Source organism: Merops nubicus, unplaced genomic scaffold (genome assembly GCF_000691845.1).
Source record: "Merops nubicus isolate BGI_N331 unplaced genomic scaffold, ASM69184v1 scaffold7569, whole genome shotgun sequence".
In the NCBI taxonomy this organism is placed as follows: Eukaryota; Metazoa; Chordata; class Aves; order Coraciiformes; family Meropidae; genus Merops; species Merops nubicus.
The window spans coordinates 1-24,861 of NW_008631599.1; the positions used below are offsets into that span (position 1 = coordinate 1).

The 24,861-nt window shown below is 37.2% G+C and overlaps 1 protein-coding gene across 1 annotated transcript in view; it reads right to left on the minus strand.

Annotated features, from left to right (window-relative positions):
- Positions 1-61: 61 nt before the first annotated feature.
- The window catches only part of LOC103779974 (B-cell linker protein-like), a gene marked incomplete at its 3' end in the record, with an annotated part of 32,124 nt that continues 7,324 nt past the window's right edge, over positions 62-24,861 (minus strand). Inside the window, exons 2-13 of the mRNA XM_008947621.1 lie at positions 15,252-15,317; positions 9,513-9,569; positions 8,083-8,132; positions 7,130-7,170; positions 6,093-6,249; positions 4,709-4,878; positions 4,117-4,195; positions 3,266-3,346; positions 1,780-1,805; positions 1,201-1,229; positions 785-880; positions 62-104 (exon numbers count right to left, since the gene is read on the minus strand). Coding sequence (XP_008945869.1) covers positions 62-104; positions 785-880; positions 1,201-1,229; positions 1,780-1,805; positions 3,266-3,346; positions 4,117-4,195; positions 4,709-4,878; positions 6,093-6,249; positions 7,130-7,170; positions 8,083-8,132; positions 9,513-9,569; positions 15,252-15,317 — 895 coding nt within the window. The remainder of the gene's footprint in view (positions 105-784; positions 881-1,200; positions 1,230-1,779; positions 1,806-3,265; positions 3,347-4,116; positions 4,196-4,708; positions 4,879-6,092; positions 6,250-7,129; positions 7,171-8,082; positions 8,133-9,512; positions 9,570-15,251; positions 15,318-24,861) is intronic.

A 24,861-nucleotide genomic window follows, 5' to 3' on the forward strand; every position in this document is an offset into this window, starting at 1 on the left:
ATAAAACCCACAACAGCCTAAATATAATACATTCTTTTACAGTAGCACATTAATTACTCACTGCTTTTTGATGAAGACGATTTCTGGGAAGAGGTAAAATATTTCTGAAAAATACAAACAGTAAATTGAGAAGGATTTACTTAGTTAATTGCTTGGCTCAGAGATGTGTTTCAAGACGCAGAGAGGAAGAGGAGGTCTGCAGTAAGTGGATTTAATAGCAGCTATGGACCATGGCAGTGGTGCCACACAGCACTGTGGAAGCCACCTGCTCTTCCTGGGGCATATGGCCTATTTTGTAGAGCAGTGTTCTAGAGATGAGACAGTGGTTATGAAGCAGCTTCCTATTTCTGGTGATAGAGGAGTAAAATAGGCTGCATACTCAAGTTTCCTTTGCCTCTTTTCCTTCAGAGACTTGGAATATAAATGATATATTTATTGCTTACACCTTCTTTACAAGCAACCCTGTGCCCCATCTCCTGCAAAAACATCATCTCATTTGCAAGGGTGCAGAGATAGGTAATAGGACTTTAAACTGGCTTGCAGAGATGTTTTACACCTGCACTGGATCCCTAAAGGGGTATCCAAGAAAACAGTACACATTTGGCAGACTGGCTTGGGTACAGAAGTTTGCAGGGATACGAGAATGTTGATTTTTACCTTCTTCCAACATCCCTAGCTATTTCTGTCTCATGACAGTTGCTTATTTTCTGAAGGCTACACAACAGAGGGGCGAAAATTTTGTCTCTGCTAGTATTTCCTGTTGATATTAGCTGCTGTGACTTACCTGGAAGCGTCCAGCTTAGGTGACTCTCTGGTCATGCTGTGCACGTGGGAGTGCTCCATATTCTGAGCAGGCATAGCTGGAAGTGGCTTAGTGAACCTAGTAGTAAAACATCAATTAAGAGAGGAAAATTATGTTTAACAACAGTAAATAAAAAGGCAGCCTCTCTTTCTCTTCCCTTATGCCCTCAAAATTCTAAAAAGTACCCTTCCTTAAAAGGTATTTCTTTTTATTATGCATTATGTTTGGGTTCTTGAAATTAACATAGAAATGGATGACAATCTTTCTGTAGATAATATAAAGAGAGAAGTTACTATATACATATCTTCTAGAGAGACAACTATCACTTCGTATCTAGAGGAGAAGACATTTTCTGACAACTTTTAAATAATGCACAAACATTCAAAGCAATGGGTTACCTGGTTACTGGTGGTGGTGATGTTTTTTCCTGTAAGAGAAAATGCACTCAATTATTATGTCACTTTTTGATTTAATTCATTTGAATAATCCCATTTATGTTATCACAGCAATATCTTATTTTTGCACTGTGGTATAAATTTCTAGTACAGCTCTGCCTGGTAATCTGCACTAGGATGGGGGAAACAAGAATTTACCACCAGTAAATCTGTGAAGCCCTGAGCCCACTGCTTTGGCCATATGTCATGTCAATACCAGCAAGTGGGAAGAAAATTACTGTGTCAGAACTGTCATTGTTCCTTTGCCGCAGTTCTTTTTCTGAAAAGCATTCCCTTAGGCTGCTACTTCCCAGACTGGATCACTATCACACAGGACTGGTAAACTTCTGTCCCTTCCTATTTACTCTGTTCTGCAGATCTCTGAATTGCTTTGCTAGCTTTTCTGTGAAGGAAGAGTTAGAAAGTTTTTCAGTGCAGACAGAGATTTGTTCCCATTCTTCCCCTTTGAAAGACATTTTTTAACAATCACATTTGTGCCCTGCCTGAGGGCGGTGTGAGTCATGAACTACAGAAAGGCCTTACCTCTTCTTCAGGAACCTCATAGACTTCTGTAGGACAGGAAAGAAAAAAAAGGTGTTCTTTGGTTAGCAAAAATGTATTGCATGTTGTATTAAAAAAAAAAAAAAAAATCAGAATTTGTATTAGTTGTACTTCTGTCTCTGGAAAAAGTAATTTGGAGAATCTGTTCAGATCTTGATGCTGCCTTGAAAACCCTGGGGTAGCTACATCCCTTGTCTTCTATAGGGACCTTCAGGAAAAGTCCCAGGAAGTCTAATGGGTAGTCACTGTTAATTAATGAACCTTCTCCCCACCCCACAGCCTTTGTGGTTTGTTTCTTTTGTGTGTGTTTTTGTTGGTTTTGTTTTCTCTCCAGCATAAGAGGAATGCTTTTGTTGCGCCAATCTGGGAGTGTTTGGAAAAGACTTGTTAGCACATGTGTGGTAGCATTTAGCCTTTTCTTGACTCTCAGGGAGTAAGAGATCAGGTGAGTCATGAGTACAGGCTGGCTTATTTGTGTGACCAGTGTCCATCCCTGAGCTCTGTCCCACGGCTATATTTTAATTTACAGATACTAAAAGCCAAAACCAACAGCATCTTTATCTGTGTCAAGCTTCTTCAACAGAAATTGAATCAAATTTCAACAAATTTCATGTCAGGCTTAATCATTTCAATGGTGTTGAAAAGTATCTGAGTTCCCACCAGAGGGAGATGTTTTTTTTTTTTTCCAGTAATATTTATCAGGAGCTGGCTGTTGCTCAACACTGATTTACTGAAAGTCTAACACTGAAAAGGGCTTTTAAATTGTCTGAAAAGTAACTAAAAAAATCTTAAGTCATTCAGAAAAAAACCTGTTGTTTAGGACTTGAAAGCTAAATATATCACTAATGAATATGCAAAGACTTTTAAAGTCTGTAAAGGTTACATTCCAAGCAATTAATGAGATGAGGATGAAAAACAATGCAGAGTTAGCACAGCTAAGGAAGATTAAGCAAGTATATCTGCACTTACAAAAGCAAATATGATTCCTCTTATTTGCTGCTGCTTTGTTTCTTTTCCCAAATAAATTGCTTCTTATAGAACTTAAATGGGAACACTTACCACAGGACATGCAAAACATCACCCTATGTAGAATTTCTTTAAGGTTGAATCTTAATGTGGTTTTAAAGTATTGAGTCTTAATTCCTACAGAGAAATGGGATTACTAACATACTGAGTCCTGCAATTGTTTTTGCTGTATTGATCCATTTGTGTTCCTCTGCTAGATCAAAAGACTAAAAAGAAATTAGTTCAGGGCAAATGATCAGTTCTAGCTTTATTCACGCTTAAAGCAGATTTACTATTCAAGCTAGGCAAAACAATTGCTACAACACAGACAAACCCAAAGGGGAATGTATGTTAGCTTTACTGAAATATGTCATATGGTTTGTGTTGTGAATACATAAAATTTAATTTCATATTCCTCAGTCTTAGATGATTGTATTTTAACAGCAATACAGACTCCACATACCTTGTGTATCAGAAGTAAGTGAAGGCTTTGGAGAAGTAGGGAGGGGTGACTTTGCTGTCTTCATAAATCTGTTCACAGGAGCTAAAAACATTTTATTCATATAAACATATACTCGTGCATGTGTGTGTATATATATGTACATATGCTTATATATATACTTCTCAAAAAACTAACAATGTAATATTTATACTATAAGAATAAATACTAAGTAGGTCCAAGTAGTAGCATTTTTGAGTGACCTTGAACAAATCAACTGAGACAGAAAGCAGCTCACATTTTAAAAGGGAAACATTATTCAGTGTTCATGCCTTGCTCAATAGGTTTGATACTGTCAGTAATGTCAGAGAGCAGAATGACATACTCTTCTTCTCTGTTTACTTTTCACCTTTGGACTGTAGTAGTTTCACTCTCCAGATAAATATACTTCAAATACTGAGGTAAAAGAAAAAAAAAAATCAATCAAAGCCTGTCTTTATCTACTGAGAATCTAAAAAGGCTTGTTCTTCTCCTGAAGCACTTCAGCAAACAGAGAATTTTAATGCTGTGGCTCCCTTGGATGAGGAGGGAGATCACATACCAAGAAATGCTTCGTAGTTGTACAAGGGCTGGACTTTGAAACAGCTGAGGGGGAGAGGCAGGAATTAAACATGGCTTTCAGTAAATTAAAAATAATTTCCCTTGCCCTTGTCACGGGCCAAAGGAGACGACTGCCTTTTTGTAGGCTGCATTCTCTTTAATAGCTGCACCTCCACTCTTTGAACCCTACAAAGAGATGCTAATTTGATCCGTCTTTTTCCTACTGTTGTTCCTTTACAAGCCAATAATTATTAGCTTAAATGACCAACACTCACATCTTGTAGGTAGTGATGTGCTGCTCTCAGTCGGTTCGATATAGTTATCGTCATTGTCCACTGGCACAATGTAATTATCCTATGGGAAATGCAGAACAAAAATCTATCAGTTAAACCTCCATCATATCAACAAACTGCTGGGACTGAAGCCCTGGCAGTGGTTTACAATAGGTGCCATTTCACAGCATCTGCTATTTCAAACATTTATCATCCTATGCGGATGAGATTCCCCAGGGCTGAAAATGTTTTACCAAATTACTCTAGTTCTAGACTAGTGGATAAAAGTCCTCCCTTCCCTTTGGTCCTGGGGTAGCCTATGAGGTTACCCTCTCCCCATCGCTTGCACCCTTTTATGGATGAGCAGAAACTATTTTGTGTTCTAAAGAGCCTCTTTGACACTTGAACTAGGCAGTTAGCCCTCAGGAATCAGCATGGTACTTGCAGGTACAGCTTGTGATACACAAACCGATTTGTACCATAGAGGCTAAGGAAGAGACCAGGCCATGGCACTCTTGTATAGTCCATCTTACAATTGGTGTAGGGGTCATCAGTCATTTAAACTGTCAAAACAAGTGTTATCTGTAAACAATACCTCATCATCACTACACGCCTTAGGCTTTGGTGCTACTTTTGGTTTTGCAGCAGGAGATGGCAATGGCAGGAATGGCACAGATGGTTTCTTTGGTCTGGAGGAGGCTGGACTGGGCGTACGTGGGAGAGGTTTGTTGATGGGAGGAAGCTGCTGGTGACCAGTACGATTGTCTTATAATATGGAAGAAAACAACAATTTTAGTAAAAATTACGCATTAGTCTCTGAACCATCTTCTACTACTTATGTGAACAAGTCTTTACTATGGCTGCAGCTCAAGCCAAAAGGTAGACCTGACTGTATGCTGGTTCCGATTTTGAGACTTGTGCGCAAACTAGTCCTGTTTAATTGCTCAAGGTAGCAACCTAGTCCTCTGTATCTGACTGCAGAGGGTACTTAAGACACTGACTGTTGTATGAACAGCTTAACTCCTTGGGGAAAAGGTGGTGGCTGGGTGATGTAATCTATTAGTTAGTATGTCCTGTGTCAGTATGAACTTTGGTAGTGATAGGAAGTGAGAAAGAACATTTGACACAAGAGAAAAACAACAGCTACACAGCACAAAGGGTGGGACTGAAACACAAATTATACCAGGTCCTCTGGGGTGCCATTTTTAAAATTCCTCCCCTTTTCAAAGAATACATAGGTGAAGTGCTGATAAACTTATGAGCACATATGTGACATTTTAGCACTTAGATGATTATTCTCTATCCAGTACTAGTCTTGTATCACACCAAAATGAAAGCAGGCACCATGACATTTTTTTTTTTTTTCCTCTCTGTGGCTCAAATCTTTGTCTAACTGAAGCTAACTTTCTTTCACTTCAGTGTGTTCTGCCCATGGTTGAAAAGAATCAAAATATGAAAAAACCATGCCTTTATGCTGTACTGATGTAACTAAAATCTTGATCCTGTCCTGTCTTTCAGGGTATTTAACCTCCTCAGTACCAATCATGAAGGACAATGTGGAGTGACTATCTGGGCTCCTTTGTCCTCTGTTTTACTGCTTTTGGAATAATGATGAGATACAAAAAAGATAAGAAGACACCCGTCTAGGCTGATGTGCTTAATCTTCAATACAAATTCCTGCATTAAAATATGCAGATAAATGTGGAGACAAGTTAATGATATCTCCCATACCTTTGCTTGAATTTTGTAGTTAGTAGATGTTTATCAAAATTTCTAGGACACATTATATTAAAATTGTAAACATCACTACTAGCAATACTAACCTGTTTCATGCTGTAATAACAAATCATACCCCTGAAAGCTGAAGACCTAAATGCCAGAATTTAAAAAAAGGAGGAAAGGGCAGGTTCATCCATTTGAGGCCAATTCTCTTAGGGTACAAATTTTCGAGCTGACATAGTCAGCTACTCCATAACTACCTGCATATTCACCCCTAGAAATAGGGAATGCGGAGGGAATCTTCTTTTTCTCTTGCTCGCTTGGAGGAGGCTCATAGCTGTCATCAGGATTCTCTTCACTGGGGACCACATACATCTCAGAGTCAGAGTGGTCATCTGGATTTTCATAATCACTGTCCTAGAAAGACAGAACTTCCCATTTTTCATCTCATGACATACACATGGATTCGTAACAGTGTATGACAACTATTCCTGGCAGGAGTACAACTAATTAAATTATGAGAACGTACCCATGAAGGGACACATTACACTGCCTTTTACTGCTCCCTCCCTAAACAAATAGGCACTCTTGCCTGCCTCCCCTTCTACTCCTCCCAGGAGCTTCCTGCTCTCTTTCTCCTTGCTAACTCCAAGGAGTCCTTTCACACCAAGGGCTCAGTCTTCAAATAATGGACCAACAGCTTCTTTCCCTTCACAGGGCAGTTCCTTCCCAGCTCCACCTGTGACTCTTGATGCATCCTGTCAATTCCCCCCCCTTTCCTATTACAAGGGTACTCGGTATCTGAGTGTAGAAGGAAACTAGTCACTTCAGGCTGATGGTTATATCATTATTTCATGTGGCTGACAACCATAACTTGCTTCATTCTAATGTTCTCTAAAATTTTATCAGAAATTTTCCATTTTCAGGAAGAAATGAAATTTTCCCCTCCTCACACCTCCAACCCTCTCTTCCCCCCAAACAGAAGATCTCAAACTGAACAATAATTTCAGAAACCAATAAGAAGTCTATCAAACTGATGCCAAAAAGCTTAGTGTCTGTGTCTACCACTGACAGTGCTTCTGAGTGTACTTCTAAGTTGAATGTAAAAAAGTTGAGGTAGCTAAAAATCAGTGACTACTTAAAAAAAAAAAATGATGATGAAACAAATAAGGTAACATTCCAGTAGTATGAAGTTCAGCCACAAGTAGATGATTCAAAAATAAACTGTTATTATTATTATTATTTGTGCTAACTGGTTGCTACAGTAACTTCCTACTACCCCGAAATATATACTTACAAAATCATCTGACCATTGTTCCTCTTCATTGTCTGCATGTGCTAAACCAAACATTAGAGTTATTTAAGGTGATGGAATAGTGAACATAAAAATTTATCTTACTTTTTTTTTTTTCAGTCTGTACTTCTAGCTAATTAAAAAAGTGGTCAACATTTCCTAAACAGTCCAGAGCCACACATCTAGTTTAGACTGAATAGTAAATTACATGTCTGCTTGCTCGTTTTTGATATATTGTCTCAGAGTTGCTGGAAAAGCATTTGAAAATGGCAAGCTGCACAGGGTCTGAAAAGCAAAGTGTGCACTTTACCCAGTGTGTCCTGCTAATGCATCTCATTTTTAAGTAGGAGTAACAATTTATACATACCAGAACTATTGCTGGCCTCTGGGCTTTGCAGCTCACTAATTACAAGTGTTGATGTTAAACATGAAACAATTATCTTATACTGTCCAAAGTCTGTCCTCTTTGCTTCAGTTTTCATATAATTTCCTTAATAAGATAGCTGCTAACTTGTGAAAAATGAGCATGAACTGGTTTGTGGTCAGTGCTGTATGATAAGCAAATAGAGTTCTATAGTTCTATATTCATGACATCATAATTGTCAGACAAATAGTATAAAGATTCTGAATCTGTGATTTACTATTTACTTGCACATCACAATTTCTGTCTGAGGGGGACTGGATGTGAATTCTCCATTTTTAGAGCAGCCTACATGCAGACTCCTGGTAAATAGTGGTAGCTACTTGCTAGTCTTTCTTCATACTGAGACAACTTGCTGTGTTTTGCTTGCCTCTCATTTCAGAATTGTGAACTGCCTTCAGGGCTGCTGATAATGGTATATTGTTCTTTCATTAAAAACAAATAATGAGGAAATGTATAGCTGGAATATTGCTAGGTGTAAAGATATCAAATACAGACAGACATTCAATTTAAATTTATATTAATGCAGCCTCACCTGAAGCATAATCCCTTTGTGGTAGACTTGGTGGAGGTTTTTTTTTTAGCCTGTAAACAATAATTTTTATATTTATGATTTAATAAGTAGTATTCACTAGAAGGGAGCATTAGCCAGACACAAAAAAAAAAAAAGCTGATAACAAAAGGTACCTGCAGCTGAAGAAATACAGATTACCATCACAGTTGCTTAGCAAACAGCTGCAGGAGAATGCTTTGAGAAGCTAGAAACAGATAAGATATTAGAATCCAATTTGAGGATTTTTTTTTCTAAGGATTTTGAAACAATAGCTTCCTTGCCTACCCACCCTCCTCTTCATTTCCAATGCAGAAACAGATATCATTGGGGTCAGAGATAAATGGACATCTAGTTGAAGATGAAAATATGTTCAGACGCACAGAGGCTTTGCTAAGACTATGACCTAAGAAATTGGTGCGTATTATTTACAAAAAAAATCCTCCACAAAGAATTTAAAATGTTTTCTTGATTGAAGTTGATATCTGAGCAATTATAAAGTCTACACGTTCTGCTTTACCATAAGAATTTGACACTCAGTATTTAGGTCCTGAGCATGCTGCTTAGTGTCATTGTGCAGTATCAGTGTAACTCAGGGTAGTGGCATGCTGGCACTAACACATCAATTTACAAATTTTTCCCATCTGTTTTGAGAAATACTTTAGCTACTTCTGAGTTGAATTCATGGAATTCTGTTGTTCAGATAGTCAAAAAAAAAAAAAAAAAAAAAAGAAAAAGCACGGGCATGACAATGAATAAATGGTGGAGGCAGGCATTGCTAAAGCTCAAAAAAACCACCAAAAACAAAACCAAAACAACCAGCAAAAATCCCCAAACCCCAAGAAACCAAGCCAAAACCAATCTAGGCACATGGTTTTTGAAGTGTTTACATTCTTTGTTCATTAATAACAATATTAATGATGTATAGCCGCCTCCTCCATGGCTTTAGCTTACTGTGGCATAATACAACTTAATGTACAAACAGTAAATTAAACAGCATTCTCAACAGCCCTGCTGTTGTTTTCTGTCCGGGTTAGCACAGGAATGTTAGAAAGAAAAACCCAGGGCCACTGCCAGGTCAGATCTCAGTTAGTAGGGAGGGCAGACCAAAATCCATTAATGTACTTTGCAACATGTCTATCATGAGTTGTTCAGAAATGGTGGAGACTTAGAAAATAGTGGAACCAAGGCAATTGTAAGAGGCTGTCTGGGTCACAAAGTATGTGGCATAAGCCACATCACAAATTTCCAAGCTGCTAAGCAGAAGACTTCAACTTTGTCCCAGGCCCTGTAAGTCCTGGCAGTGGCCCCATCAGAAAATGTAAATATGTTATAACGAAAGCATATAAAGCACAGAACAGAGGTCTGTGCCTAAGCAGCCTATCATGCCATTGTGCAGCTCTGAAATAGCATACCGATCCCAAGTATCTTTCCCAGTTTTGCAAATTAAGGCCACTTGTTCATTTTGGAACCTGAATATCAATAGAAGAAAAAAAAAAAAAAAGTTTCTGTCACAGAGCTAAAAATGTTCACGGCCACATCTATATTTTCTAGAATCTCTTCCAATATGTTATTTATTCTAAAATGCAAATCCACTTAAAAAAAAATTCTCACTGTACTGCTATGATTTACTGAGCAGCAGAACTGAATCCAGGCTCTTTTGAACTCAGAGGGAGCATTGCTTTGCAAGAGCCAGAACTTTATTCAATATGTAAACTATAGTGCAAGCTCAACAGACATAACCCCTATGCCAAGGAGTGGTTACCTAGCTATTTCAGATTCTGACATAATTATCCCCATGGATGCTTGCAGAGTGACAATTGACTCCATCCTGTTCCCCTGAAGTTAATCAAATGCTATCCAGCTGAGTGTATGTATTTAAATGGAACACAGAATGATTTCTTAACATCTCTTTTAACAGAGTTATGTAAAATTATAACAAATGCCATTTCCAAGTACAATATTGTAGTGCTGCTCCAGTCTGGACTTAAATTACAGGTGGTGAAGTATCTCTGTGTTAGCCATGATAGAACACAAATAATTCAAGTTCCCATTTACTTCAATGGGACTAGTATTTTTCTAAATTTTAATACACAATGAGTAATTTCCTGGAGACTTTAAATACCTCTAAGAAATTTCAGTTCTGAAGGACTCAATAAAATTCAAGTGCATTTTTGAGAGTATGTTTACAGGTTTCAAAAACAACATAACACATCTTACTATATACATTTTAGCTTCAACAAATAACTGGGTAGCATTTGAGATATTTCGCATAATGGGGTCTAGATGCTGCTCACAGATGAACACAATGCCCTGTACAGAAATTCATAGTAACTTTTAGGACAATAAAGTATTTAATTTTAAAAATGTATTCTGAGATTTCCCCTCTATAGCATGCTGAGGTTGATCCAACAAAACATTTAGGCATGTCCCTAACTTCTTTCACATAAGCAGTCCTGCAGGAATTTCAAATATTAATCATGTGCTTTGAATTCATAGCACATTTTTGAGTTTTCCTGCACTAAATGGAGCATTTTTTAAATAACCTGCAGCAGAGGTATGGGTTTTTTTGCTTTAGCCACACTTGTTTTTACAGGCTACACCCAGAAAATTAACCAAATGTATGTAGCAGTAGCTGTTTAAGTCTAGCTCTTAATTCTCCCACAGGTGCATTTCCTCACTAGTGTTTCTGTTCACTCCCCCAGCATTTATGATGTGCCTAAAAACTCTTTGTTTTCAAGAGTCCTTCACTTTTTCTGTTATTAACTCTACACAAAGTCCACTCCCTTCTTAGGAACCATTTTAACTTAATAGTTCTAAAAAAAATTGTATGGACATTTTTACTGAATTGAGTTATCTAGTATGTGTCAGTCCTGAGTACACTAGATCATCAGTGATTTATTTATAAAAGATAAATAAATTAACTTTGCCAAAAATGTTCTCAGAGTTTCAAACAGGTGCAATCCAGCTCACAGATAAACTTTTGCTGAACTATATTCTTATGACGTAGTCAAATATTTTGTTATAGCTTTGGAAGTATCTGGCAATTATATAACATAAAATTCAACAAACTTTTTTTTTTTTTTAGTGTTATTATTACTCTTTCACACATTTTCTTTACAGCATGTTGTGGCAGTGAAATGACATATAGCTGCAGTTTATTTATCTTCACTTTGATGAAATATTGTTATATTAATTAAAACCCTGGCACGCAAAATATTCTATTCAGCTACACATTGAAAACCATATTTCTTCAGAATGCAGTTAAAATTACATATTATAGTTTCCCCTGTTTTCTTTTTCTAAGTGTGGTACAGCTGGATTTTAGTACTTTTCTTTCATTATCTGGTCCATGAAATACCACTTTTTCCTCTGCCAAGGGTTTGATCACAGACATCTTGTAGTTGCAGCACAGCAGACTGAGAATACATTAATTGATACAACTTCTTTTTCTCCCTGAAGTTACTGCCTAAGTTATAAATATTGTATAGATAAATGGACCAGGTAAATCTGGAGTAAAAACAACTAAAAAGCTGGGTAAAGCAGCTGAGATAAGAATGTATCTTCCTTCTGTTTCAGGTCATGTGGCAAATGTGATTTCAAGAAATGGAAATATTTGGATTATGTGAGTTAAATGAATAACTACAAGGACATGATTTCTGATGGCTTTGCAAGGTAAGTTTTGATAGGACGTGATGTTGCAACATGGTGAGTAACCTGAACTTTTAGTTTCTTATTCAACTCTGTATATAAGGTCAGCATATAGGGAAACCTGATGGTTCAAATCCTGACTTTGCTGTATGTGCAGTATGACTTCAGCACTGGCTTCAGTGGGGCTAGGATTACACTGAACAAGGTCTAGAGATTTAATGCTTATGATTTCCACACAAGTGCCATGTCTTTCCAGTGTGTTTCAAGAGTAAGCAACCATCGTGCAGAGTGAAAACTATGGTTTCTCTCCTGCTTCCCTGTTCTGTATTACCAAGGATGTAAATACTAAAAAATACCCCCAGCTCTCACTGTTTATCCAACTTTGGCAATACCTATTGCTTTGATACCTAAGTACATAATCCTCTTTTACCTCATGATCTGCACAGCAGCTGGGACTCCAATATTGTAAATAGGTTTGCAAGCAGTTGAATGCTAACCTGCAGCGGGCAATATTGTTACTATCAAAAAATTTTGAGTCAAGACTGGGAATAAACAACAGGAACTTTTAAGCAATAAAGAAACAATCTGTAGTCTTCTTTCCTGTTAACCACCATTTAGACTGCTTTCCACAGATGTTTAAGACACAGATGGATGATAGATATAGCCCTCACCTCCACCCCACAGATGAACTAGATTGGAGAGCAAGACACTTGATCCAAGAATTTCTGCTACTCATTGGCATAACCAAGAACAAATCCAGATTTTACAAGAGTTCTACCAAATACTGGTAGTAAGTCAAATGTATTTCATAAGTATTTTATCATTCTTTCAATATCAGTAGCAGCGGCTTACAGTATATGTGTATGACAACTTTAGGCCTGGGATAAGCAAGTACACTGACTTTTCTGAAATTATTTCTATTTATAATATGTTTGGATTTGAGTCAAAAAATGTGATTTTTTCTTTTTTTCCCCAGCATACAGACAAAATCCAAATCTGTGCTACATAAAGCAAGTTTTTTTTTTATATTTTTCCCTGCTTTAGTCATGTTCACATCCTTGACATTTAATAAAATAATCTTGTAACTGAAATGTAGGAATTTATCAACTGGACAACTATATTTTTTTAGAAAAAAGTCTAAAAATCAAACAAAAAGCCCCCAAAGGGCACACTCAGAAGAATAAAGCCAGTTCTAATTCTGCAGAGCTTGTCTTATCATTACTGTCAACTCATACTTTTATTGCAAGTCTTATTATGTGCTGGGTTCAAGGTTTAAATTTTGAAGTCATGTGCAAATGTGAGACTTTTTCTTCAATTTAAAAATACAAGTTTCTGATCTTCATAATTGCAGAAGAGGCTCAGATGAACCACAGTAGTACCAGAAAGATTATTCTATTTATTTTTTTCCATCTAAATTTGTATTATCACAGCTGAAGGAGGTGAAATGTATGACTGCAGAACAAAGCTCACGTAAAGAGAGTCTTTATGAGCATGCTCTTTTTTTGTAGATTTTTTTTTTTTTAAATCTTGAGAGAATCAAAGAACTGCAGTGTTACAGTAGCAATCTCAAATCCGACATTTAATGATGTCACCTCTGACCTTCCCAGCTTCAACTACATTTAGTTCTTGTTATTTTTCCCTTGTCTGTCATTCTCCTTTTATTCTCAGGGAAGGACACACAGTCAGAGCAATACTGATTAACAGCAGAATTCATGTCCAGGCGACTATGGGAGACAATTTGTTGCCTCGAATTATAAACTTGAGATGCTCTTATTGTTTCTGCCATCTGTTTTCCTTTCTGAGGCATTTGAACTGGACCCACTGCAACATTATTAACATTAACCACACTCAAACTACTACTCTGGAGTAGGAAGCCGTCTTTTATTAAAAAGTAACAACATAGAAGAAATAACCCCCCTGACTGGTCTTCCCCTCCAGAAACCCACCAAATGCCTTGATAGCCTAAAAGCTCTTCCCTGTGAGCAGGTCCCAGGTGAAACTGAGCTTTTTTAGCAAATGGATCTCTGAATACAGTGCTCTATTTACATATTCACTGTGTTAAAAACAAAAATAAACTCAAATTAATTATCTATGTAGTTTAAAGAGGGTAATCGTAAGGGAAATTTTGCTTCTTGCTTATATGGAAATAACAAGTACATATGTGACTGTGATTTACTGCAAACTGTAGCAATGCTAGAGTGAAAGAATGAGAAAAGTGATCTCAAGAATCTATCTGATGCCTCAGGTGTTACTGAGAGACCCTGCTAAAGGTTTGTGGACAGAAACACAGCTGTGATAAAGAGGCCACAAAGGAGGGCTTGCAGCCTAAGGTTACTGCTCCTACCTGGGGAATGGGACAGTCAGGTGGTTGCTGCAGCTTCTGAAAGTGTATCCCCATCCTCTGCCAGCAATAGCAGCTGCCCCACAAACAGCAGCCTGACCTGGGCTGGTAGCAGGGCCAATAGCTGAGCCTGCCTGGTTTTCTGGAGCTCTTGCATAGCCAAGCCAGGCAGAGCCCTTCTGCTTCTCCCACCAGCCTGATAACTTCTTACATGCCTAGAATCAGCTCTTGTTAACACCACACTTGTTGGTTTCCTTGAACTGAGCCATCATGGTGACTCTTTAATAACAATTTTAAACAATGTTTGCATGTGCCTTTTATGTACAAGAGCTGCATTTCTAGAATTTAATACAGTTGTCCTGGAAAAACCACTGATACTGTGTACTAATTGACTTTCAAAAGTACTTAGTACTTTTGTTGTCAATGACCCATGTAAAGAAAGAAAGCTGAATGAGAAAAACGCATCCAAATGGAAGTTCAGTGCAAATGAGTTATTGCCTTAAGAAAAATAAAAAGTGTGCTTAATAGCTAATTGGTTTAAATAGATGTTTGACTGGAAACAGTGAATAGTGTATTTATGTGGAAGGATACAGAATTACTAGAATTTCTATGTACAAATACACATGAATATTTTATGATAGTCATATGCATGTGACCTCAATATACATGCTGTTCAGCACTTCTAACTGGACTTGAGGGTGTTAGGTAATGCTGGGTTTTCTTTTATGGGACTGAAACACAGAGGGATTTAGCATTTTTATGGAAATTCTAACTATGATGTCTGACTAGCTGGTTCAAGGTAGAGCTCAAATTAAAACTCAGTTGCAGCAGGTAGCCTAACCAGTGACCTGAGGAGAAAGGCACACCCCCAAACAACAGGTGATGATCATTCCCAAAGAATTTGTAAGGAAAACGCAGTTTATACAAATACTGGTTTTCATGGCTGGAAATACAACCTCCATTGGAGGCCAGTTCTGCAACTACTTTGTGATACTCTTAATACTCATAATTGTGTATGCCACACTCTGGACTGAGGCTCTTTACATATGCTGAAGTACATCCCTCCAGAATAACATGGTCCCATCACTAAAGTACTATACACTATGCTAGCAATCTGAACTTCTCCAAATTGATAAAACTAGGACTGGCATTTCAAACTTACTTTTTGAACTTGTTTATTATCCCACTTTCATTTTTCTTCATGTCATGCACCATTTTTTGAAGCTTCCTGTAAGATATTGAAAAAGCCAGCATTAAAATTACCATATGGTTGAATGGTCATTTATATAAATTAATAAAAAAACAGGAAATGCATTTCCAGTTATATTTCACACATCAACAATACTTAATATATATTCAATAAGTAGTTTAGTTGCTAAGTCATTTGTGTGTGAAGTTTTCCTCCCTTTATAACAGATCTCTTTGGCATGATGTGTCATCCTTATTCCATAATACAATTAAGTGCCGTTTAAACAATTTAAGAGCAAGTGCATCAGGAAAGAACATAATTGCCTAAATTAATTGTTCAGAGTATTTCAGTGTTAACATTTTGTTCAGAACTGACTTTACAGCACTCCATAGCTATAAAGGGAATACCCTCTGATTTCTGACCTTACATAAGTCATTTTATCAGTGGAGATTTTAGCTCATTCCCATAGTGTTTGCAGTTATACCAGCAGGGGGAAAAGGACCCAGTCCTAGGCCCAGGCCATCTGAGCTGTAACAGCCCGTGACCTTAAAACCCTTGTTACATGGACTTGTATCTAGAATCACAGATTGGTTTTATTCATCAGCTGCATTGACCCTGTTGCATTTTTAGTTGTAATCAATGCAATTTAAGTCGAGTATGACATTTTTCACTTAACAAGTATCATTTAGAATCCCATCTCCCTTCTCAGTTAAAAAACCCACACCACTAAAATCAAGTCAATGTCAGGAACATGGATACAACTTTCTGCAAAAGACTTATTTTAGAATGAAACCTGTTGGAAGTATGGTTAAACTAGAAACATCTATGGAATGCATATATTTAGTTTCTTCACACAGTGTGTGTTCTTCCTATTGATCTAAACTAATATCTTCTATTAGACCTGAGCTGAAGACTTTATCACAGCCAATAAAGGAAAGTAATGATTTCTTTCAGACAGGGCATTTAAAAAAAAAATTTGTCTTCCATTCTTCATTGTAAGTTGGCTATATCATTCCATGTTTTAGTCTTGCCTACCTCATCTCTGATGCATGATCAGGCTACCAAAAGAATCTTAGAAGTGTTGCTTAGCAAAGAATTACAAACCTCAAAATAATCTTTCCTTTTTTTTTTTTTTTTTTTAAGGCTTTCTTTAAACTTGAAACCTTATTATCCAGGTTGAGTAAGACACAGAACTTCTCTAAAAAGAAACTATCTCCCAGCTTCATCATTAGCAATTACAACTGTCTCTAAAAGATTAAAATCACTTTTTCAAAGAAAATTTGAATTAGATGATAATTAGCTAAACAAAAATCAGGAAATAACTGCACTAACATTATGTGATTATCCATCAGCAGTCCATGGTTCAGGTTGAGCAGACAAGTAGACACTTAAGGCATCAGGTAGCAGCTGAGTATTCGGTTTATGCTAAAAGGGACTTTACTACCTGTGCTACTTATTTTAGAGCAGTAGTGGTATTTCGTTAGAATTAATCCCACTTTATGAGACTTGCTTAAAAAGAACAGTTAAATAAGTGAGTACTTGTATGTTTTCTGAATCCCCAAATAATGAAGGTTAATTTTTGTCTTGATAATGTTTATTAACAGAACAGAAAAAAATCTGATCCTTTCATTCTGTCAGCTGGAATTGAAGGGTATTTTAAGCACTTTAAGCAGCCCTGTGATAGAACAACATGGAATACCCTGCTCTGAGAGGCTACATCATGGGTCTGATACTTAAAGAGTACTATTCCTAGAGCCTAAATCTTTGCCCAGTTTTACTTAAAAAACAATTCAACCTCTTTTTTTTAGGGTCTCAACTCAGAAAAAAAAAAAATGAGAATAACTGATACACAAGCATATCTTTAACTTTTGCTCAAAACCCATAGTATTAATTTACAGCAAAAGGATATAGTGTTACCTGCCGATAGAAAAAAAATAAATTACTTATAGGTGTGAGAAACAGATGCACAGCAAAATGTTTTGAGATTTCTTGCAACAATGTGCTACATCTGTAAGAACAGCTTGGATTATTATGTAAACTTAAGCAGATACATTAAATCTGCACATCTGAGAAGATCTCAGAAGAACTGCTTTTCTGTGGGGTTTGACTTTTTTTTTTCCCTAATAGATTCAGCTTCTGGTTATGCTTGAAACATCACAAATAGCCATCTTCTGCAGTTACTGTCTTGTGCCCCAGCTGGCACCTGGCAACGTCTATAAATGAAAACTAACAAGGATAAAAAGATTGAGAGGAGATTTAAATGGTTTTGTTCTAGTTTGGGGAGAATGGCTGTCTACAAGTGTTTACATCCTTTTCAAAAGGCTTGTGGCCTTTAATTAGAAAAGCATTTAACATCAGTTATTTCTTCCATATTTATTGTTAGAGATAGGATTAAAACAAAAAATATTCAGATCTAAATCTACAGTTAGAATATTTCTTATTGCTGGTCTCTGACATGAATTTATCTTTACAATAGCAAAATGATGTCTTTATTTTGAAAAATATGTTTAATTTTTCATGGCCGATTTTACTTTTTGGTCTCTAAAAAAAAAAATTCCACAAACACACAAATAAAACCCACCCCAAAATTCAGAATGACAAGTACCCGTGCAGTTTGCTTTTCATTTGATCATATTTAAGTGAATTGATTAGACTATCATGGGTGTTCCATGTGCTCCTAGTAAGGCTATAATTTAAAAGAGCATTTTAGTACATATTTCCATTTTAGCAAAAAGGTGCATTTAAATTAGAGATATTAACATGGGCCACTACTGGTGTGATCTGTTCTTTTTTCCATGGAGATGGGCTGAAATCAAAATATTAATATTTTTGCATAATCAGATTTCCTACAAATCTCTGCTTCTTTTATTTCTCCTTCCTTTTCTGGAGCAACTTCATTTTCTAATTACAAATTGTGATAAATTAGGGAGCATCTAATATGTATTTGTGTGATTTTTTTTTTCAGTTTTTAAAGTTACATAGCTCCTGCAGGAATTGCTAAAATACTTGTTTTGTTGTTTTTGGACAACATCAAGCTTATGAAAGTAAGCAGATAACCAGTGCAGTGTATAAGGGTAAGTGTAGGAAGTCATCAAGCATGGATGGTCTCCAGTTCAAGTGGAATCCCCTTTGACCCAAGAAGTTGAATAAGTTGCAAAAACCAGTCTGTCCAGTTAGCTAGAGGCTGAGATTTCTTGAGCTGATACAATAGGCTACAACTGCAGAGTTTTACAAAGAGTTGTATGTTTGGCTTGTGATTTTAGAGGGACAGTAGTAAAGATGAGCAGCAGATAGCAAAGCCTGTAGCAAGAAGATTCTCTAAATCTTAAGGGTCTCAATCTCAAGCTCAAAGGCCATTCCAGAGCAATGAGGAAAGTGAACCACAGACGGGCATTTGTACACCTAATGTTTTACCTGCATCTGTGTATCTGACTAGCCCTCAAATACTTTTTGTCTGGCTCTCAAATACTTTACTTAAGACAAGTAAAGAGGTTCATTGTGGGAGGAAGTTACCAGCCCAGCAGCTCTGAGACTATCGAGGAAATGGATGCTGCCATGGCTCAATGTAGAGACAGCCCTTCCTTCAGGTACATAACTACAGCCTTCTTTCTTCAGAGCATGTATGAATCAGGACCTCATTACCAACTAATGTTTATTCTCTAGTTGTTCTCTTGGGATGAACAGATACTAAAAACATTCAAGGACCTTAATCAGCTAATAATGTACATTAAAATAATAAGTAATGCTAGTTTTACCTTGCATTGCATATGATTAAAGATAATTAAGAGCTCAAACATAAAAGTTGTTTCTTAACTACAAGCACCAACTCTTCATTCAACTTGGTTGAGAGCTTTTTATGTAAAATCCAGCTCACAGATAAAGGTGCAGTCTGCGTCACTTAATCTTTGGAAACGCTTTTCACTGACAAATAGCTATTTTGAGATGTGACTTAATTGTGACAGATACAGACTGGATGGGACCTTTTGATCAGCAATTCACTACACACAGAATACATTTTCAGACTTCTGCAAATTAGAAGTTTGGAAGTCTTGGCTCTAGGTGCATCTAAAAAAAATTTAGGTTTCTTACAGATACTGTAGATATTCTACATGTTGAAGGGAATAACAAAAAAGACTCAATGAATCCTACAAGAAAACATTTTTTAGCCCTGTGTTGCTATTTTTCATATTTTTCCAATTTTGACCTCCAGCAATTCAGGATTATCACATGTATTGATAAAGAGGTCATTAGCTGTGATATACATGCAAAGGAAGGTGGAAAGGTTTACCAGTGCAAATACAATATAACCTGAAAGAAGGATTCGCTGTGTCACAAAAATACCTAGCTGTGCTCAAGGACTAGCAGAGCTGCCTTGAGATAAAAAGAAACAAAGCCACCCTCTCTTTGATATGGTTACAGCTCAGTGTATGAAGAATGTATGTCAAGTGAAGGGCAATGTGTGGGCCTGCCCTGTGACACATCAGCTGGAAGCTTTTGGCTCTTCTGCATAAAAGCTACCCCACAAAAGCTATCAGAGTAAAATTAATTTAAAAGACAGAAAAAATACAAATAGCATGAAGAAGAAAAAAGTGTGTAATAAGCTTTTAACCCAGAAGCGAGATGAGGTGCAGACCCGAGAAAGAGGAGTCTGTCTTAATTTCAGACAGAACTTTGTAATAAGGAATTCTCCCACCTTTTAGACTGATTTTTTAAGAAACTGTATTTATCAGCATTATAAACCTGTGAAGACCTCCATAAATATATATTATGTAAATATGTATATTATGGCTCAAGAGCAGTCGGCATGAATGACTCCTCGGTGGCTGCAGCCTCCCCTGCTCCTGGGAAGGGCGAGGGATCCCCTGTGTGCACGAACAGCACGCTTCACCTACTCCTGCACGCTGAATCCAACACTTTGGGCCTTCAGCCAACACACTGGCTGTCAGTATTCTAGCTGCACAGCTGCCTATGTCACGTGGCGAGTGACAGCCCATAGCAAGGGACATCTCTCTGCCCTAAGAATTTGTGACATGGTCTCTGGTGTGGGAAGACTGGACATAGTTGCTTCAGTGCATCTGTCTGTGAGTGTATAGATGTGTGCCCTTACAGCTGGGAGTGGTGCTGATCATGTTTTTGGAAACAGGGCTGACTGCAGTGTCATAGGGAGTGGTGGCAAAACAAAAACCAGTTTCAAATGAATCACAGGAAGCTTTGTATATTACAAGCATAATTATTTATCTGCAGGATTAGAATTATATCTTCTTAACTTTCTGGTGCTTACAGACTGTCCGAATTACCTGTTTTGCCTCTTGAAAAATCCCCATCTGTACTCGCAGACCAGTTTCTTTAGTTAAAAAAGGGCAGAATTTTGAGCAGGATATATTTCAACTAGCCTGCAAGGGAAGCTTTGTAAGCAGTACTGACACATTCAATAAGTGACCTGCATATTCCTTCTCTTCCTAACATCAGTTAGGTCTTTAATGGAGAAAGATTAATTGGTTTCAAAATAGTAGTAATAATATTAATATTAATAAAAACCACACTGTAAACCAGTTAGCTTGCACTCTAGTTTCAGTTCTTATACTGGTTTGCGTACATCTGTTTCTCACTGACAAGACACCCTATAGTTCTGTGTCTACAAAGTCCTATTTTCTGAAGATCATTACTACCTCCATTTACTTAAAGACTGTAGGTCAGTGTACCCTCATTTTTGTCTCGAGAAAGGCAGCATAACAAATTACTTAAACAGAAAGTAGTTATTTCTTGGTTTTCAGGCAAATTCAGATGCTCAGCATTGGAAACCTAGAGTGGGATTTAGTAAGTACAAATTTAGACTTAAAACAAAAACATTCCTCCAAAACCCCACCTGCTTCAGTTACAGTGTTTCACAGAGAAGAACCACAAAAAAGGGAAGAGCATAATGGAATTTGGAGAATAAAAGCTAAGTTATTAGATGATAAAAAAACAAAATTTGAAGAGCAGAACATTAAAAATAACTACAGCTATCTCTGTTATTTAAAAGCCTCCATGTTAAAACATGAAACTAAAGAAGAAACAGCATGCCCAGGCTCCTCCTTGATTGCTTCACACAGCACAATTATTTCACCACCTTCCCCCCAGCTGGTCTTTATTTTGTGTTTCTATTAGCCTTTAGTTTTATAAACAGGTGTACAGGTGACCAAATTAAGAAAAAAAGTGATTGTTTCTAGACAAAGGGGAAGACTCCTGCTTGCTTGGGGTGGGGAGGTAGATGGGACAGGACCAGACTGGACTGGACCGGACCTACTCAGCTAGAAGTGGATTTGTAAAAGTACCACATGAGGTTTTGAAATGCTTAAGGCTCTTACCTTGAACTATTATCTCGAACTAAGTTAACGAACAAGAAAAGTACCACCTTCCTTAAAACAGGCCTCTATTGACACAGCGCTCCTGACACAGTCTTTTTGGAAGAATGTGTATCTCAGTGAACTGGGTGTCTTCTAAGATTTTTTTTTTTTTATTACTTGCCAGTTTTGTGTATTTAAATCAACCCAATTAATGATATAAACTAACTCCACTCTATTCTACCTTCCGTTTGCTCAGTAGAATGCAAAAAGAAATTCCCAAATACAGAAAACATCCAATTCCTCTCACTAGGCCTCCTTCAACTGCTTCGATCTTCACATACATGCACCATACACACTACCTGGAACAGCGAGAGTGGAATTCCTTTGCAAGAAAATGGAGGCTGGCATCAGCTGGCTAGGTCAGAGCTGGTGTTTTCAATGGCTGTTACGTGTGTATAACATATAAAGACATCTGAATTCTTGAGGTGCATTCAGATAAACTGCTTCAGTTGCTGCTGGTCTAAGATGAGGTTACTGCCCCTCATCCACTCGGGGGGCTTATCACAGCCTACTCTCTGCAATGACTTTCATGACAGGAGAGGAGGAAGTTTAGAGCTGGAGGTGGTAACCTGTGACACCAAACCATCAGTTCAAGGCACTGAGCCTTTGATCTTTATCGGTACAGCTATCTCAAAGCTCTAGAGAAAAGTTGAAAGGGGCTTGCTTATGGGGAGAGTTCAATTATAGACACCTACCTTAGAGGCAGAGGGAATAAATTGTCTTCTGCTGTATTCATGGGATGCACAAGAGGAAATTACCATAAACAGTTTAGTTTTGTGAAGAGTGGTGGTGGTTTCTAAGTCTGAATAACACTGTTCACTTTTCAGTCATCCACTATTTTGTCTAAACACAAACCCCATAATTAGAGCAGGTGTGTGTTTACATGGTAGACACAGAAGCACTGAAAGGCTAAATATTGATTATACTTTACATCTTCATATGCCCTCTGCATAATCTTCACAAAGAAGCTATCAATCTCTGTTGTACTAGTAAGTACTAATATAGACTGAGTAAATGAAAATGTGTAGCATGTAAAGGCATAATATATCTTTGTCACAAATCAGCCCTAACATGAAATTAGGTAGTAAAATTACTTTGAGGTGACTAGGAATTCTGCACATTGAAAGAACCTATGCCAATTTATCAGTGGGGCTGAGGCAGCTAAAGCCCGATCAATGACACCAACAGCTGGATGCAACTGCTTCCTCATTTTAGAATGACGCTTGTTCTGAGTATATATATATATATATGGACAGTATATTAATAACAAAGATTTCATGTGTTTAAATTGTACAATTTTTTTTTCATTTTTTTAAAAAATTTTATTTAGCAGATAAGAATAGTAGACCTGGTTCCTGTTATCCTTTTTTACTACTATTTGGGACTTCACATCTGATTTTGAATATCAGAAAGCAGTGATGGCCAGGCACTTTTTAGTAAAACTTCTAAAAATATAGATATTTAATAACAGATGAAGGCATTTCAGGTTTAAACACCTCCCTCTTATCCAGCTTGCTCTCCCTTTTATCCCAACTGAATAATAGTGATACTGTAAGTAGTACAGAAAACAATTAGCTATTATGATGTGCTAAGTGAGTATTGCACTTAACTTTTTGACACAGTAAGTTGAAAGGTATTTTCTCTTCTGTAACTGACCTGTTCTGTTCTGAGTCGTTTTGCTCAGCTGATCCTTTTTATGCACCAACTGTCTGGATATGAGCTGATATATTAAAAAAAACCCACACAGAAGCTACACTCACAAGGCTTACTCAATTTTTCTGAAAGGTCTGCAAGAAGCAAAAGACAAGTAAACCTCTTAGGTTACTTTAAAATACAGTTCCAGTTAAAACAGCACTGTACCTCCCTGAAGGATTAGTATCCTACTGCCTGATACATGAAGGAGAACAAGGACTGAAATTTAAGAGAGCAAAGTGGTTTTTATATTTTACTAAAAAGAAGCAGCATGAAGTCATTGTAGGGAAGTGAATATAGACAGGACTTGGTATGGACCCAGAAAATTACCATTTGTCACTGGTAACATTGCTTCTAGTCACAACTCTACAAGCATTTTTTGAAATGTGAGATAACATTTCTGTAATTCCTGCAGGCATGTAGATTGAAAGAACACGGAAGTGAATAAAAAAAGTCAGAAAGCTGAGTGAATTGAACACAGAAAGATGAAGGCTTAATTTTGATTTGGTGTTCCAACAGAATGGGTTGTTCTGTTTTTCCTTCTACCTCTTCCACAAATTTCAAATCTGCTGTTTTAGTTCTAGTCACTTATCAAAGGACATTGAAAAAGCGTATGTCTAACTATGTAATGGGCTTGACCAAGATTTAGCCAGATGTTTAAACACATGTCTAGCTTCAACTACCTTAAAGTCAGGCAAGTAATTAAATCTTGTGTTAAGGTCTTGCTAACGTGGGCACGTAAGCACTGACACGTGATGAGTAAATTTACTTCATTATCTGAGTGCAGTCTTCATCACTGTCTTTGTGTCATTTAAGTTTGCTACTAAAATGTAGCTTCTAGTGTTGTGATTTTAATCTAGTGATTTTATAGACCATGAAAGGTTAAAAAAAAATAGTATGCTTTTTCAATGGGCTGGAAAACTTTGCAAGCTCAATAGTTTGAAGGCGGGGTGCTGTGTGTACTAAAGAAAAGGGAGGCTTTTCTAAACAGCCTCTTAACTCTTCTCTGTAAACCAAACGTGCACATATATACATAATGGTCTGCATTATGCATAATTGCTCAGCCAAATAGTGCTCTGACAGTCAAATAGAGCAGAGCTTCTAGGTATTGCATTAAACTTTAAATTTTCCCATCAGCCTACTCCTAGAGGTAAAATAACCCCTGGTATCTTTATGATGCCAAATATTTGCAAGTCGCTAAGACTTGTTCCAAGACAGTAGCTTTTAAGTATATAGGTTCTAGTAGATGTAAGAAGTTAAGAGAATCACTAATTTTAGAATTTTTATGAATTTGCGTTGCTGTTTGTAGAGACAAAATTTGTCCTAAAAAAAAAAAGTCTTGGATTATTGTTTCTGTTCATGCTTGCTCAGCCCAAGAGTAAAGCAAAAATCTTCCTTACTGGACTCTCAGCATGTTTTTTAAACTGCCTTTTATGGCCCAGTGCTTCCTTCTTCCATTCTCTGACAAGGTTTTTCCTTGTCCCAGGCAGCTTATCTACAGGACT